Source organism: Abramis brama (assembly GCF_963993115.1).
Source record: "Abramis brama genome assembly, chromosome: 15".
Classification (NCBI taxonomy): domain Eukaryota; kingdom Metazoa; phylum Chordata; class Actinopteri; order Cypriniformes; family Leuciscidae; genus Abramis; species Abramis brama.
In genome coordinates this window covers 26,944,109-26,957,872 of record NC_139977.1, presented here as the reverse complement: position 1 = coordinate 26,957,872, position 13,764 = coordinate 26,944,109, and the positions used below count along the sequence as shown (strand labels likewise).

The 13,764-nt window shown below is 35.1% G+C and overlaps 2 protein-coding genes across 2 annotated transcripts; both read left to right on the top strand.

Moving 5' to 3' along the window:
* Nucleotides 1-532: 532 nt before the first annotated feature.
* cplx4a (complexin 4a) lies at nucleotides 533-6,331 on the top strand. The gene is made up of 3 exons (XM_084137087.1): nucleotides 533-1,124; nucleotides 2,564-2,651; nucleotides 4,974-6,331. The coding sequence occupies exons 1-3, from the start codon at nucleotides 961-963 to the stop codon at nucleotides 5,199-5,201; spliced, it is 480 nt and encodes a 159-aa protein (XP_083993213.1). The 5' UTR covers nucleotides 533-960; the 3' UTR covers nucleotides 5,202-6,331.
* Nucleotides 6,332-8,233: 1,902 nt separating this feature from the next.
* On the top strand, nucleotides 8,234-11,346 carry rx3 (retinal homeobox gene 3). Its single transcript, XM_084138206.1, has 3 exons — nucleotides 8,234-8,748; nucleotides 9,191-9,414; nucleotides 10,434-11,346. The coding sequence occupies exons 1-3, from the start codon at nucleotides 8,514-8,516 to the stop codon at nucleotides 10,866-10,868; spliced, it is 894 nt and encodes a 297-aa protein (XP_083994332.1). The 5' UTR covers nucleotides 8,234-8,513; the 3' UTR covers nucleotides 10,869-11,346.
* Nucleotides 11,347-13,764: the final 2,418 nt, after the last annotated feature.

Genomic DNA, 13,764 nt, shown 5'->3' with positions numbered 1-13,764 from the left:
TGCCACCAGGTTGGTCAAGTTTAAAGGATTTAAAAAAGTTTGTTAGCTAGTCAGTCTGGAAGATCAGCTCAGCTAAATTAGCTGAACACCATCTTTGAAGAACTAGACCACCTGAAGACCATCTTGGCCAGTCTGGAAGACCAGCTAGAACACTGAAGACCAGTTTGGTCACATTGGGAGACAAACTAAACCACCAGAAATCCATGGTAAGTCTTTTTCTTTTTTTAATGGTATTTAATATCATGTTTAATAACCATTATCTGTTTTTCTTGAAACATCTCAACAGACAAGTATTGAAGAACGGATGAACCACTTCCTGGATGTTTGCTAGTAAATATGGTGTATAAATTTGCAGCTCCTCATCTTCATCCACATCCTGTGAAACAGATAAACAGGTTCGTAATCCTGTAGCTGTGCTTCTTTGGGCTCAGAAGGGGTATAAATGGAAAATCTGGGAACTAGCTGCATTGGTCAGTCCCTCATTAAGTAATGTGATTAGCAGTCAGTGGGTGGATACAACAAATGTGACGTCAATGGCGGACGCCAACCTAATCTCCAAAACACAAAATTCATAGTTTTCTCTCTGATCGGTGACTACTACTGATATTTTTTTTCCTCTAGTTACAGCTTATGATTGATAAATGCATTGGGTTCTTTCACTTTTATTGTGTGGAAAAGAGAAAGCACACGGCCATCTGCCTCTCAGAGTAGACGGCTGTATCTTAATCCAGATTATGGCTGCACCATAAACGTTTTTTTTTTTTTTGGTCCCCCTGGCCGCCATTTCTAGTCAACAGTGCGTCCTTGATAACAGACAGGCAGGTCGGTTAGCCTAGCTCCAATTAGACCACCAACAATCCATCTGAGGGACGTCTCTATTGGAAACTATAAGGAGTTTAACCAAAAGAGTTCAAGGAATCACAATTGGACGTCAAGCTAGAGACTCCAACGGGGTAAATAATGGCGTTTTTAATCAAAAGTATGGTTGGGAACCCACTGAAGGGTATGGGACTTGGAGGAGGAGAGGAAAAGGCTGAGGCGGAGACCCCCAAGGACCCCGCGGCGGCCGCCGGCATGACTAGAGAAGAATATGAGGAGTACCAGAAACAAGTAGTGGAGGAAAAGTAAGTAAAGTTCAGGCCTCTCTGGCCCTATTTGTCCTTGCATATTTATCATTTAATGACCTTGACAAAGTAAGTGGAGGAAAAAACATGCATATGGCATCTTGTATATTATGTTTTTAAGTTTGTTTTTTATCTTTTTTGGAGATTGTTTGGTTCTTAGTGGGATTAATGTAATATTTATCCCAATGACAACTGTTTTGGATCCTTATTCCATCCTTAAAGGTGTTGATGCATTACAGAAACACTTTTAGGCTGTTTAAATTAAAAGCTGCATTGATTTCTATTGCAAAGTGATGAGCAGTGATGCAAGCTCATAAATCTGTTATTCTCCATAGTGATGTATTCATGCTAAGACCTGCACCTGAACTATATAATGTCAACCATTAAAGACGAACAGACTCCGTGTTGGTATCAGAGAGCAAGCGTCAGATGCTAGCTGCTAATCAGTCCTGAAAGCAGAGCTTAGCGTGGGCCTTGTTGAGCTGGATAATGCTATTTTTAGAAACAATCATAGTAGCAAGGGAGTATTGAAAGTATTGGAGAATTATGAAACCTCTGCATATTTCAAATCTTCCTTCCTTACTTACTTTTTTGCTTTTTTTAAAAAGACATAGCTGATATTTATTTATGGCTATTTCACTGTTGAAGTGCAACAATTGAAGTTGGAGTTATCTTTAAAAAAAAAAAAAATCTACTTATCAACTTATTTTTTACTCATTTTGTGAAACTCCGATTTAACACTATACACTGCATGTGGTTCTGTATTTAAAATATTTATATTTAAGTTTATTAAGGCTGTTGCTTTTCGTATTGGGATAATAAGGAGATTTTCAAATCATTCGGATCAAATTGTACAGCAAAAAAAAAAAACTATTGCCAGTTTAATCCTAAGATTTGATATTATTCATGTTCAAGTGAGATGAGATAACAACTAGCATCAGCAGGCTCACTTAAGTAGAAATATGACCAGGTTAAAAACAGATGATTCATACAATAAACACACATGTCTGCTGTGAGATTACATCTAAACATCTGAAGATCTGTATGTAGCTTCAGATCAAACATCCAAAGGATTTTATTATCTAGTTGTTGCTGGTAAACTAGCTTTGCTTCAAGTGTAGTCGTCGCACTGCCTGAACAATGCCGTAAGCATCCTGAAGCTCTTTATCTAGAGTTAAGCTGTAAAGCTAAACCCCAGGGGTCATGTCATTCTACCGCTACAGTCTTCTGTCACGCACAGATTTTTGTTTTCACAAACTGTTTGTGCAATGCAATGTTTTCCAGTGAATTATACATGTTTACTGATGGTATGTTTTTTAACATGAAAATCACAAGATTAGTATCCACTGTATTACATAGTGTATTAATCATTAAAAAAAAAAAAAAAAATCGGTGTTCTTCTTAGCACGTGATAATGTGTTTTTAAAACATTTCCACAGAATGGAACGAGATGCAGATTTCTTGCACAAGAAAGCAGAGAGGGCGACTCTGAGGGTTTGTCTACGAGAAAAATACCGGCTTCCTAAAGTAAGTCACTTTGCTCCCCCCTCCTTCCTCAAATAGCCTACTAAGTCGTTCGCAACTGATTTTTAACTTTTTTCATCATCAGTTTGTAAGATTATTTATGTAGCCTACACTAGGCCTACAGTTTTGAGATTGTCTTTGAAAAGTCTATTATACTCATCAAGGCTGCATCAACACTATCTAACGACCAATTCGTACAAATTCGTACGAGTGATAAAAAGGTGGCTAATTCGTATGAATTCGTACGACCTCACTCGTACGAATTTGTACGATTTGTCTAAACCCACGTGATGGGTAGGTTTAGGGGCAGGGTTCAGGGGTAGGTCATTCGTATGAATTCATACGAATTGGGCAATTCGTAAAATATGTACGATTTAGCAAAAATCGTACTAATTCGTACGAGTGAGGTCGTATGAATTCGTACGAATTACCTCGTTGAATTGTTACGAATTGCCGTGAGATCAGGTTGGCTGCATTTATTTAATCAAAAATATACAAAAAAAAATTGTGAAATATTATTACAGTTTAAAATAACTGTTTTCTATTTGAATATATTTTAAAATGTAATTTATTCCTGTGATGCAAAGCTGAATTTTCAGCATCATTACTCCAGTCTTCAGTGTCACATGATCCTTCAGAAATCATTCTAATATGCTGATTTGCCAATCAAGAAACATTTATTTTTATTATCAATGTTAAGAACAGATGTGCTGTGCAATATTTTTGTGGAAACTGTGATTCATTTTTTTGTTGAGAATTATTTGATGAATAGAAAGTTCTAAAGAACAGCATTTATTTAAAATATTTTGTAACATTATAAATGTCTTTACTGTTAAAATAAATGAATTAAAACTGATCCCAAACTTTTGAACTGAATGCAAAATGGAAAGTCTATGTTTTAGATGCTGGTCACCAAGTTTTCAGCATTTAGAATAACCTAATAGCATTTTACAGTGCACATAAATGGTCCTCCAGTGTGACATGAATTTTATAGTAACTGACCGTAACATGTATTTATTGGGTTGAAAATAATTAATCTCTAGAATTCCTAATTTGCATTTGGCTCACACACACGCACATACACACAAATGTATTTTCTCCCATATGGATGCTTTGTGTGGCTCTGAGCTCTCGGCACTTCCAATAAATAAGATAACCAGATTAAGAGAGTGAACTGAGGTCTGCGCAAGCCTCCAACAATATTGGCTTTCCACAACATCTGTTTGTCTTTTTACAGCTTCATTTTCTCTCTTAATTCTTCAATATGTGATGCATTAATGCAAAAAGGCTAACAATTAAGATGAGTCTAAAATGTTTGATACACTCCTCTGGTACTCCTTGGTCATTCTTGTCATTCATTTTTTATTTTTTAGAATGTTCTACTTCGTCAGATTGCTACGAAACTTGGTAAAGGGTTTGGCACTTGATATGTGAATGCACAAAAAAAATCATGGACATCATTTGAAAATGTAAAAATTATAAATTGTACTCCTGAGAATGGGAAACTAATTTCATCTAGTGGAAACTTTTTGTACTGCACCCACACAAAATCTTACTGAAAGCTAATTTTTTGAGATATCAAACTAAAATTTGGAACACAACCTTTTTAAGATTTATGGCTTTGATTTTTCTCACAGTTTTAGAGTAAAATTGTTTTGGAAAATGTATATTTGAAGTGCTTAAACTTCTATAACCACTTCTTTCTTTTTTTTACTTCATCAGTAATCTGCCAAGTGTCTTAAGTTTGTGCTCAAAAGCATTCAAGATTTATAACAGTTTAAGTTAAATTTTCATGTCTCTGCTCGAAGTGGTTCACAGGTAATACATGAAATATATCTACTGCATAAATATAATTTAGTACCATAAAATCCCCTAAAAATACAAAATATTAAATAAAAACATTATCAAACTAAAAAATAGTACATTAATAATATCAGTCATTTTTGAGTGCAAGGAGCACCAGAGGGTTAAAAATAAAGGTTCTTTACATCTATGGTTCCATGAAGAACCTTTAACATCCATGGAACCTTTCCATTGCACAAAATGTTCTTTACACTAAGAAGAAAATGTCTCTTTTAAGGAACTGTCTACTGAAAGATTCTTATATGGCACAAAAATGGCTTTTATGTGAAAACCTTCTTTTGGAACTTTTTTTTTTTTTTTAAATGTATTAATTATAATTATGTATAACAGACAAATCTTGAAATTCATTGGTTGAGCCAATGTAAGGCTGGTCGAGAAGCTCAAAAAACACTAAATGTGTCCTAAACAGTAACAACATGACTTCTGTCCCCGTTTGACTCCCTGTGTGTATTCCCCCCTCAGAGTGAGCAGGACGATAACATGCTCCAGATGGCAGGAGATGATGTCGATGTTCCCGAGGAGCTGCTGAAGATGGTGGATGAGGACGCCACAGAGGAGGAGGAGAAGGACTCCATCCTGGGGCAGATGCAGAACTTACAGAACATGGACATGGATCAGTTAAAAGAGAAAGCCAGCGCTACACTGACAGAGATGAAGTCCAAGGCTGAGGAGAAGTGTTCTGTCATGTAATGACTTAGCAAATTCACACATTTACAATCCAGGTCTGCGTTTCCCAAAAGCATCGTAATTCTTAACTTAGCTCAACTTAGCTCACAATGCTTTTGAAAAACACAGCCCTGGTTTCTTTTGAAAAAATCATAAAACAAAAACGGTATCTTAATTTTCCCTCCGCGTTGATTTATTGCTGTTCAAGTTTCGGTGACTCTTTACAATAAGGTTTCTCAACAATGAAAATGATGTCATTAATTACTCACCTTCATGTCGTAAAGAGGCTTTTATTCACATTTAAACATTGATCAGTAGGCTCAGTTGTGAATAAAAGCCTCTTTATGAACTTCTTGAAGTGGCAAGTGGTAGCTGTGTAGCTGTCTATGGAGGGACAGAAGTCTCTCATATTTCATCAGAAATATCTTTATTTGTGTTCCAAAGATGAATGAAAGTCTTATGGGTTTGTAATGACATGAGGGTGAGTAATTAATGACAGAATTTTCATTTTTCGGTGAACTATCCCTTTAAAATGAACTATACTTCTCATTTATTCATCTAAGTTAACCTAAATTCCAACATTTACGAATACATTTTTAAAATCAAAAATGAGAAAAATCAAATGAGACCTTGTAAAGTGTTACCAAAGTTTCATTTGAAGACAGTCACCCAAGTTTTTAATTTCCAAAGCTGCAACATCTGATCAGCTTTTCAGCCTCTCTGAATGTCATTTGCTTGGCCCCATATTTTGCTGTTTCGACTTATTTTCTTTTGTATGTTTTGTTAATAAATTATGTTGTAGTGTCTTTTCTCTTTCCCTTTTTTTTTTTTTTTTGGTGCATATGTTGCAATATTTCCCTGTAAATATATCTAACACACATATAATGACTTGAACCAGAGGCGGAGGAGAAGCTCTGTTTAATTCTCCCTCCTGCTTTTTTTGCACAAGGGTTGAGGGTGAATGTGATGCTGTTATTTCTTCTTTTCTTGACAGCAGACCATCTAGCATTGGCGCATATGAAATTGTAATGTTTATTAGGATTCTTTAGACTTATGTATTAAGTTACTTATGTAATGTGAGGTAAATAGGCATGAATATGATCGATTGTCTCATGTGTAAACCGATGAATAAAACAGACGATTGACAAACTGTGCATTTGTGATCAAAATAAGTCATTGTCTGTGAGATTTTCTTGGCCATAACATTCATAATCAATGTTTTATAGCATTTACATGCACAAGAAAACGGCCAAATCCAATAAAAAAGGGCCTGAAAAATGTTGGTTTATTTAGCAATACCAGATGACAATATGGGAGAAAATAAATATTAAATGATTCTAAGTTCGTGGTTATTAAAAAAGAGCATGTTTTTGGAGTTTTAAGATTACCTGATAATAAGATTACAAGGTCTAAGACAAGTTAAATTCCTTCAGTAGACATATAACAGTAATCTTGTCTCTTCGCATTATATGACCTCATATTAGTGGAAATTTGCACTTTAAAAAATTGTCATGACATTTATAATAAGATAAAGACAAACCAAACAGGTATAAAAAACAACAACTTAAAAATTGCCTATACTTAAAAATATGTACTTTTCCCTTTTCTGTAAATATTCTTATATTAAATTCCTAATCAGAAAATAATATGAAAGTATTTTTTTTTTTAGTTCATAAACACGTTCTTGTATTTTGCGGTGTTCGGTTTTTCGTGTGTGTGTGTGTGTGTATCTTTGAATAAATCTCGGAATACCAACATTATCTGTTGTAATTAGGGAAAAGCCAAGCGGTTGAAAGGATTTGGGCTGTTTTGGATAGAGGGGGGAAAGTGTGTAATCCCCTCAAACCAGCGTGTGTCCTGCGGATTATCAGACTGCTGTCAATCTTTGTTCGGAGCTAATTACACGTATCCATTCAATATTGAGGAAGTTTGCAAATTCTTCCAATTAACTGCACCTCAATTGTAGGCCAGCTCTCAGGGGTCGCGCGCTTGCTGCTTGAGATCGCGTTTTGTTCATGTAACAAAATCTCCTAATGGCCGAAACCACTCCATGCTCGAAGTGTAGGCGTAAAGGAGTTCTTGGCGGTGTTTTATCGGTTTAGACTGGTAATTAGGCTTCTTAAATGTTTGATCACCAAAACTTATGATAGTTCAATTAGATATAATAGTTAAATACCAATTTATCAAATTTTAAGGCTATTCTGAGTAGGCATATTCCATTCAGGTTTAAAGGATTTCAATATTCTGCTGTTCACAAACAGACTTTAAATAACGTTTACATTTTCTTCTAGAACTTGTATGAATAGCCAACTTTGTTATTTTTGTTAGGCTAGTATTTAATTTTTATAGGATAGAATATTATCGCCTTTACAGTACAATCTGCCAAGAAAGCCAGAGTTTCAAATGCAAATGTTTTACATTTTTAAATGTCTGCTCTTTGTTTTATTTGTATTTTATTATTATTATTTAAGGCTATTTAGAACCATTTTTAAATATATGTAACTCTTTGTTTTATATTTTTTTATTAATACAAATTCCATTATTATAATAATTTCTTAATGTACAAAGAATAGGTCTACTCCTTCATTTTAAATATTTTATAAAGGGATCGTTTGAATTCAAAACATCAATCAAATAAAATTAGAAACAAATATAGCAATCTCTAAACAGAGACTTTCCGCTTTTACTGTCACCTCATAGCTGTGATTTTCACATTATAAACTTACATGGAAAACTGTGTAAGCTTTTTAATGACGCTGGTGCCTAATAAACAACTATTTTCGGTGCACGTGGTACCACGAAGAATTTTTGTAAACTGACGTTTTTAATGTTATTTTGCGCGTGCAGAGATCTTGTAATTATGATCTGTTTCGGCCTTAAAGATGTAATCCAGCCCCAGTTCCTCTCATTTCTACAGGCCATCATGGTCAAGACATCTGGAGTGGGAAAAGATTATTTAAGATTTATGTAAGGCGGTTTATAAAGCTGCCATTATGCAGAAGAATCTCTGGGAGGAGTTAAATGCTCTTCTCAGGGACAATACCACATCCCTCACTCCGGCCAATCTGACGTTTCTTGACGTGTCGAAGGGGATGTCACTCACACAATAGAATCCCGGTCGAGGGGAATCCATATAAGGCCCCTGGGGGCCACTGCATCCTCAGTGTGTGCAGGACCACTACTGGAGAAAGTTGCATGACTTGCTTCTGCTGGGACAGTCTGGAGTATTGGAAATCGATGTGCTGCTGTATTGAATAGGAAATATAGCTGAGCTTTCCATACTTTGTTTTTTGTTTGTTTTGTGTGTTTTTTTTTTTTTTCACATCAAAACGTTCGATGAAGCTTGTTGGATCCCAGTCCCAAGACATGGAAGAGCGCCTCTCCCCATCCGCGCGCTTGGTTCGCAGTCCTGGATCCCAAACGAGGATCCACAGCATTGAATCCATTTTGGGATTTAAAGGAGAGAATTTGTTCCACCCGGCGTTTTCCTATGGATCAGGAAAGGCCGTCAAAGACACTGAGCTCTTGCTGTCCCCCCAAAAGGACTCGAAGAACTCCAAGAACTTTGAAGGTGAGTAAACAGATGCGTAAAGTTTCATTTTCACGGTTTAAAACTGGCCATTTTGGCAGCACTTTATAGCAAAATAACTTACATTTTTAAGTTATTAATAATCTACATGTACATCTGATGCACATTTAAATGGGCTATTATATAAATTGAAAGGTTTATTGAAAAGTTTTAGGCGTGTTAAGATTTATAGCCTATATTTAAATTGTAAATAAAAATAGACGTTTAAAGAAAGAAAGAAAGTTACATTATTTAAAGAATTATGGGCTATAAAATATAATTACATAAATGGCAATGTTAGCCTATACGGAATATATAGCCTACCAATAAAGGTTTAATGACTTTAAAAAGTTAAAAAAGGTAAATAATTAAAATGCCTGATTTTTAACTAGAATATGAACACGTCACACCTTCTCAAGGACAACTTTACATTATTTTCCCACAGGTGTGTGTAGATCTGCTGTCATGGTCAGTCCGGATCCAGATGCGGATGGCGGTAAATTATCGGATGATGAAAATCCCAAGAAAAAGCACCGGCGGAACCGGACCACGTTCACCACATTTCAGCTGCACGAGCTCGAGAGGGCGTTTGAGAAGTCGCATTACCCTGACGTGTACAGCAGAGAGGAGCTCGCGCTCAAAGTGAACCTGCCAGAGGTTCGAGTACAGGTGAGCACAGCGCGTGCGCAGCACAGATGATGGGCTTCAAGAGCTCTGTTTGAGAATAAGATAATGACACATATTAGGAATGACAAATAAGGATTTCACCTTATTTATGTGAACTTTCTTTTTACATGTTCATCATTGGTTTCTTCAGTTAGCCTATGTAAAAAATATATATTAAATATATATATATATATATAAAAACATTTTCGTTGAAAAACAGAATATGTATTTATAATAAAATAGCCTATATATTTTTTTTTATATAAAAAGTAAAAAAATGTTATAATAAAAAATTATATAGGCTATATACACGCATTTATTTATTTGTAATTGAGAATTTTTGTTTTATAATTTTTTATAATATATATATAATGGAATGGAAAAAGGAAAGATAACAAAAAAAAATATCTAAAATTTCAGCAAAAATAAGAGATTTCACATCAGTAATTTTTTCTTGTGTTGTACCAGAGAAAATTTGGCCTTCTCTTTGATTTCATTGGAATTTTATGTTCTTCGAATTGAATTTAAAATGAGTAAATTTTAGAAAATAATTTTAGTGACAGCTAAGTAACCTTTACTAGGGGGAAAAAGGTGTCAAATTTAATTGGGTTTCAAATAACAAGTCAAGTAAATTATGATTCGACCATAAAAAATTGATAGCCTATATATATATATATAGCCCACAATTTAATCATCAAATAAACATCAATTATGAAAACAGATGAATCCATTTTTGCAAGTGTACACTGTACATTGTTACCTTAAAGAGCTATTTCTGGTTAACCGATAAAAAGTTTTAAATTGATGTATATAGGTTGGTTAAGTCATGTTATATAATATTTTTCATCTTAAAAGCAGTTAATTTAGATGTTACCATTTTTAGGTCACCATTTTTTTTTTTTTCAGTTGTATTTGAAGGGTTTTTACATATTAAGAGCATCTAAACTTCCCTCACAATGTGAATTTTCAATATGTGCAACGTCTGCATTATAAACTAAATCCTTTCTTATGTCACATTTCAGGTGTGGTTCCAAAACCGCCGTGCAAAGTGGCGACGTCAAGAGAAACTGGAGGTGAGCTCCATCAAGCTGCAGGAGTCCTCCATGCTGTCCATCCCCAGATCAGGGCCACTGTCTCTGGGTAGCGGTCTGCCGCTGGAGCCCTGGCTCACCGGACCCATCTCTTCCTCCGGCTCCCCCCTGCAGTCCCTGCCCAGCTTCATCACCCCTCAGCAGGGTGTTCCAACCAGCTACACCCCTCCACAGTTCCTCAGCTCATCCACGTTCAACCACCCTCTGCCCCATATGGGGGCGGTGTGCCCCCCTCCGCCGGCGTATCAGTGCTCGGGGTTTATGGATAAATTTTCACTAGAAGAGGCAGACCCACGAAACACAAGTATCGCCTCGCTAAGAATGAAAGCTAAGGAACACATCCAGTCTATAGGGAAGACGTGGTAGACTGAGAATGATGCTGGACTGACTGAGACACTCAGAGACTTGTTTGCATCTCCTTTAACTTTCCAAATCACACTCTGTTTGGTCCTGAAAGTGGTTTTCACATCTGTTTGTCGTTCATAAACCTCCCCGAGTTGTTCATTGTACATTACTGTTTTTTTTTTTTTCTTTGATTTTTTTTTTTAATCAAGAGTTAAATAAAGCTTCCCTGCTAATTCGCACATAATTCAACCATTTTTGGACCAAAAAAACATTTAAGGATAGAAATAAATATCGATCATATAATGTTTGCATTATAAATGCATGCATTTGATTTCACAGTATCACATTTGTCCCTTTTAAAATAGCCATTCAGTGCTATAGGGTTTGTTCATTGTACAAAGCAGCTGGCCAATTTCCATGACGTTTTGTTGTATGTTTTCACTGTACAGATGAATTTTGTATTTTATAATAAAAACAAGCTCATAAAAATGTAAAATGCAATGTGTCTCCAATAGTTTTTAATGCTTTTTTAAATTGTTGAGGTTGCCATGCTATATGATTACATACAATTTGAGTCAATTTTTATTGCATATTTATTATAAATTCATTTTAATTTCTACAGGCTATTAACTATCATTGCATAGGGTAAATTCTAGATAATCCTAGATATTTGTAATGACTTTTTTATTATATCCTCCTGGGACCCAGGAATAGACTTTTGTCCTCTGTATTTTTTTCATTTTTCATTTTTTTTTTTTTTTTTGTATTTTGTCCTTTTGTCCTCTGTATATATTTTAGTGAAATTCTCTGACACCACACATGTCACAGTTTTAAGTCTGGATGTCCTGTAAAGAGCATGCACATCAAGGGCTTCACCATGATAATAACTTCTCCTTGGTCTTTAAAAATGACTGACATTACATCTTAGTGATCAAATTTAGCAATCTTATGGAAAATGATAATGTTTTGTAATTATCATTTAAATCGGACTAATTTTCAAATTGTTTGTCTTAAAATCGACATCTCAGGAAAATGCATGGGGTTTATAGCCTAATCAAAATATGGCTTTCTGTTATACAAAACAGGGCATTGATTTCAGACATGTCCACTGTAGAGGACACCAGAACTTATTTTTATCAGGCATTTTGGGAGACACAACAGGATAAACAAGGGAAAAAAATATATATATTATATATTCGCTCACTGTGGCGCTTCTCCTTCATTATGCCGCCATCTAGTGGTTGCGTTGGTTAGGAACATTCTTCTCCGCCCACACTGTGGTAATAGACTAATGTCTTTACAATCAGTGCTGGGTAGTAACTGATTACATGTAATCTGGATTATGTAATCAGATTCCAAAATTAAGTACTTGTAATTATGTTTTTTTTTTAAATACTCTGGAAAAATACTATGGAAGTCAATGGGTGCCGTCAACTGTCTGGTTAACAACATTCTTCAAAACTCATGCAAGTTTTGGAAAAAAAATGAGGGCGAGTAAATGATGACAGTTTTGGGTGAACAAACCCTTTACGAACCCCTGCAGTTCACGAACACCAGTCTGAGAAACCCTGACATTTGTCTAATATAGTTTAATGCACTAAATGTTGTTGATAACAAGGAATGTAATTTTTTTTTTCTAAAAGTAATTAAACAGTAGTCAGATTATATTTACCTAAATGTGCAATGTAGTGGATTACGCTACTAATTAATTTTTGGAGTCAGTAACTGACTACAATTTGTAAGCAATCTGCCCAGCACTGCTTACAATCTACACATTTTTAAATTTGTGGTGAATTTTTAGGTTGTGTTCTATTTCCCGCCTTTTTTTATTTATTAACTTTTATTTTTATATCAACTTTTTTTTTTTTTATAATCAGGAGTTATTATAAATCAGGGGTTAGTCCCCAAATACACTCCTCAAATACAACGACCCCATAGTTGTAATTTTTGTAATTTATACGGTGTAAAATTCAAATGAAGCATGTATTATAAAGTTTTGATGTAGATAATCATTTCTCGACACACTAAGATGTGTAAACCTTTAAATTAAAATAGAGGTTTGTTTAAAATCCCTCTCAAGAGGTACATTTAGATACATATATCCTACAGTTAAGCAAAATTTCACAAATTTATATAGTCAATATAGTTGTTTGCATTACCATATTCAAGACACCCGTACCAAACCCATACATCTGCATGAACACACATCACGACTATCATCACCAAATCTAACATTTGGGATTTTTGCAGTAACTTTATCAATGATGCATTAGATTCTGATTGATGCTGAATTTCTATTAGCGGTCGCTCATCTGTGACAAATGAGAAAAGCACACATCCCAGTGAACTAGATGAATTTAACCAAATGAAAGTGGCTCCAATTGACATTTTTCATTGTTAGGAACACTGGTGTGAATAATTGGAGCCATTATTGCGCACAGACAGCTGAGAGCGGGCGAGACAGGCCATCGACAATTTCCTGCCAGTTCTCACAGACAATGCAGAGGTTGTAATTTAGTTATTCAGATGGTCATTGGTGTGCGCTGAAGAGCTTTCCTGTCACCTGCCTGCCTCTGTTAAGTGAACGCTTGACTAATAGGCCGTTTATGGCCAGTCACCTCAATTGATCAGTCATAACCAATAATAAATTTACTTTCAGAATGAGAAATTCAGTTTTTTTTTTTACTCTTCTGTGACACATACTAGCGCATTCAGCTTAGTACATTTACTGTTTAATCATAATGCATGGAAAGCAATGTATTTATGTAGCATATATACATAATACACACTGTCATTTTTATAAACCGCAGATAGCCCAACAAGTTCAAATTTATTAAATATTATTCAGCTGAACTATGACTACAAAGCTTATGGTGTCAGTTACCAAGAAGATGAATTCATTTATAAAATAATAGCA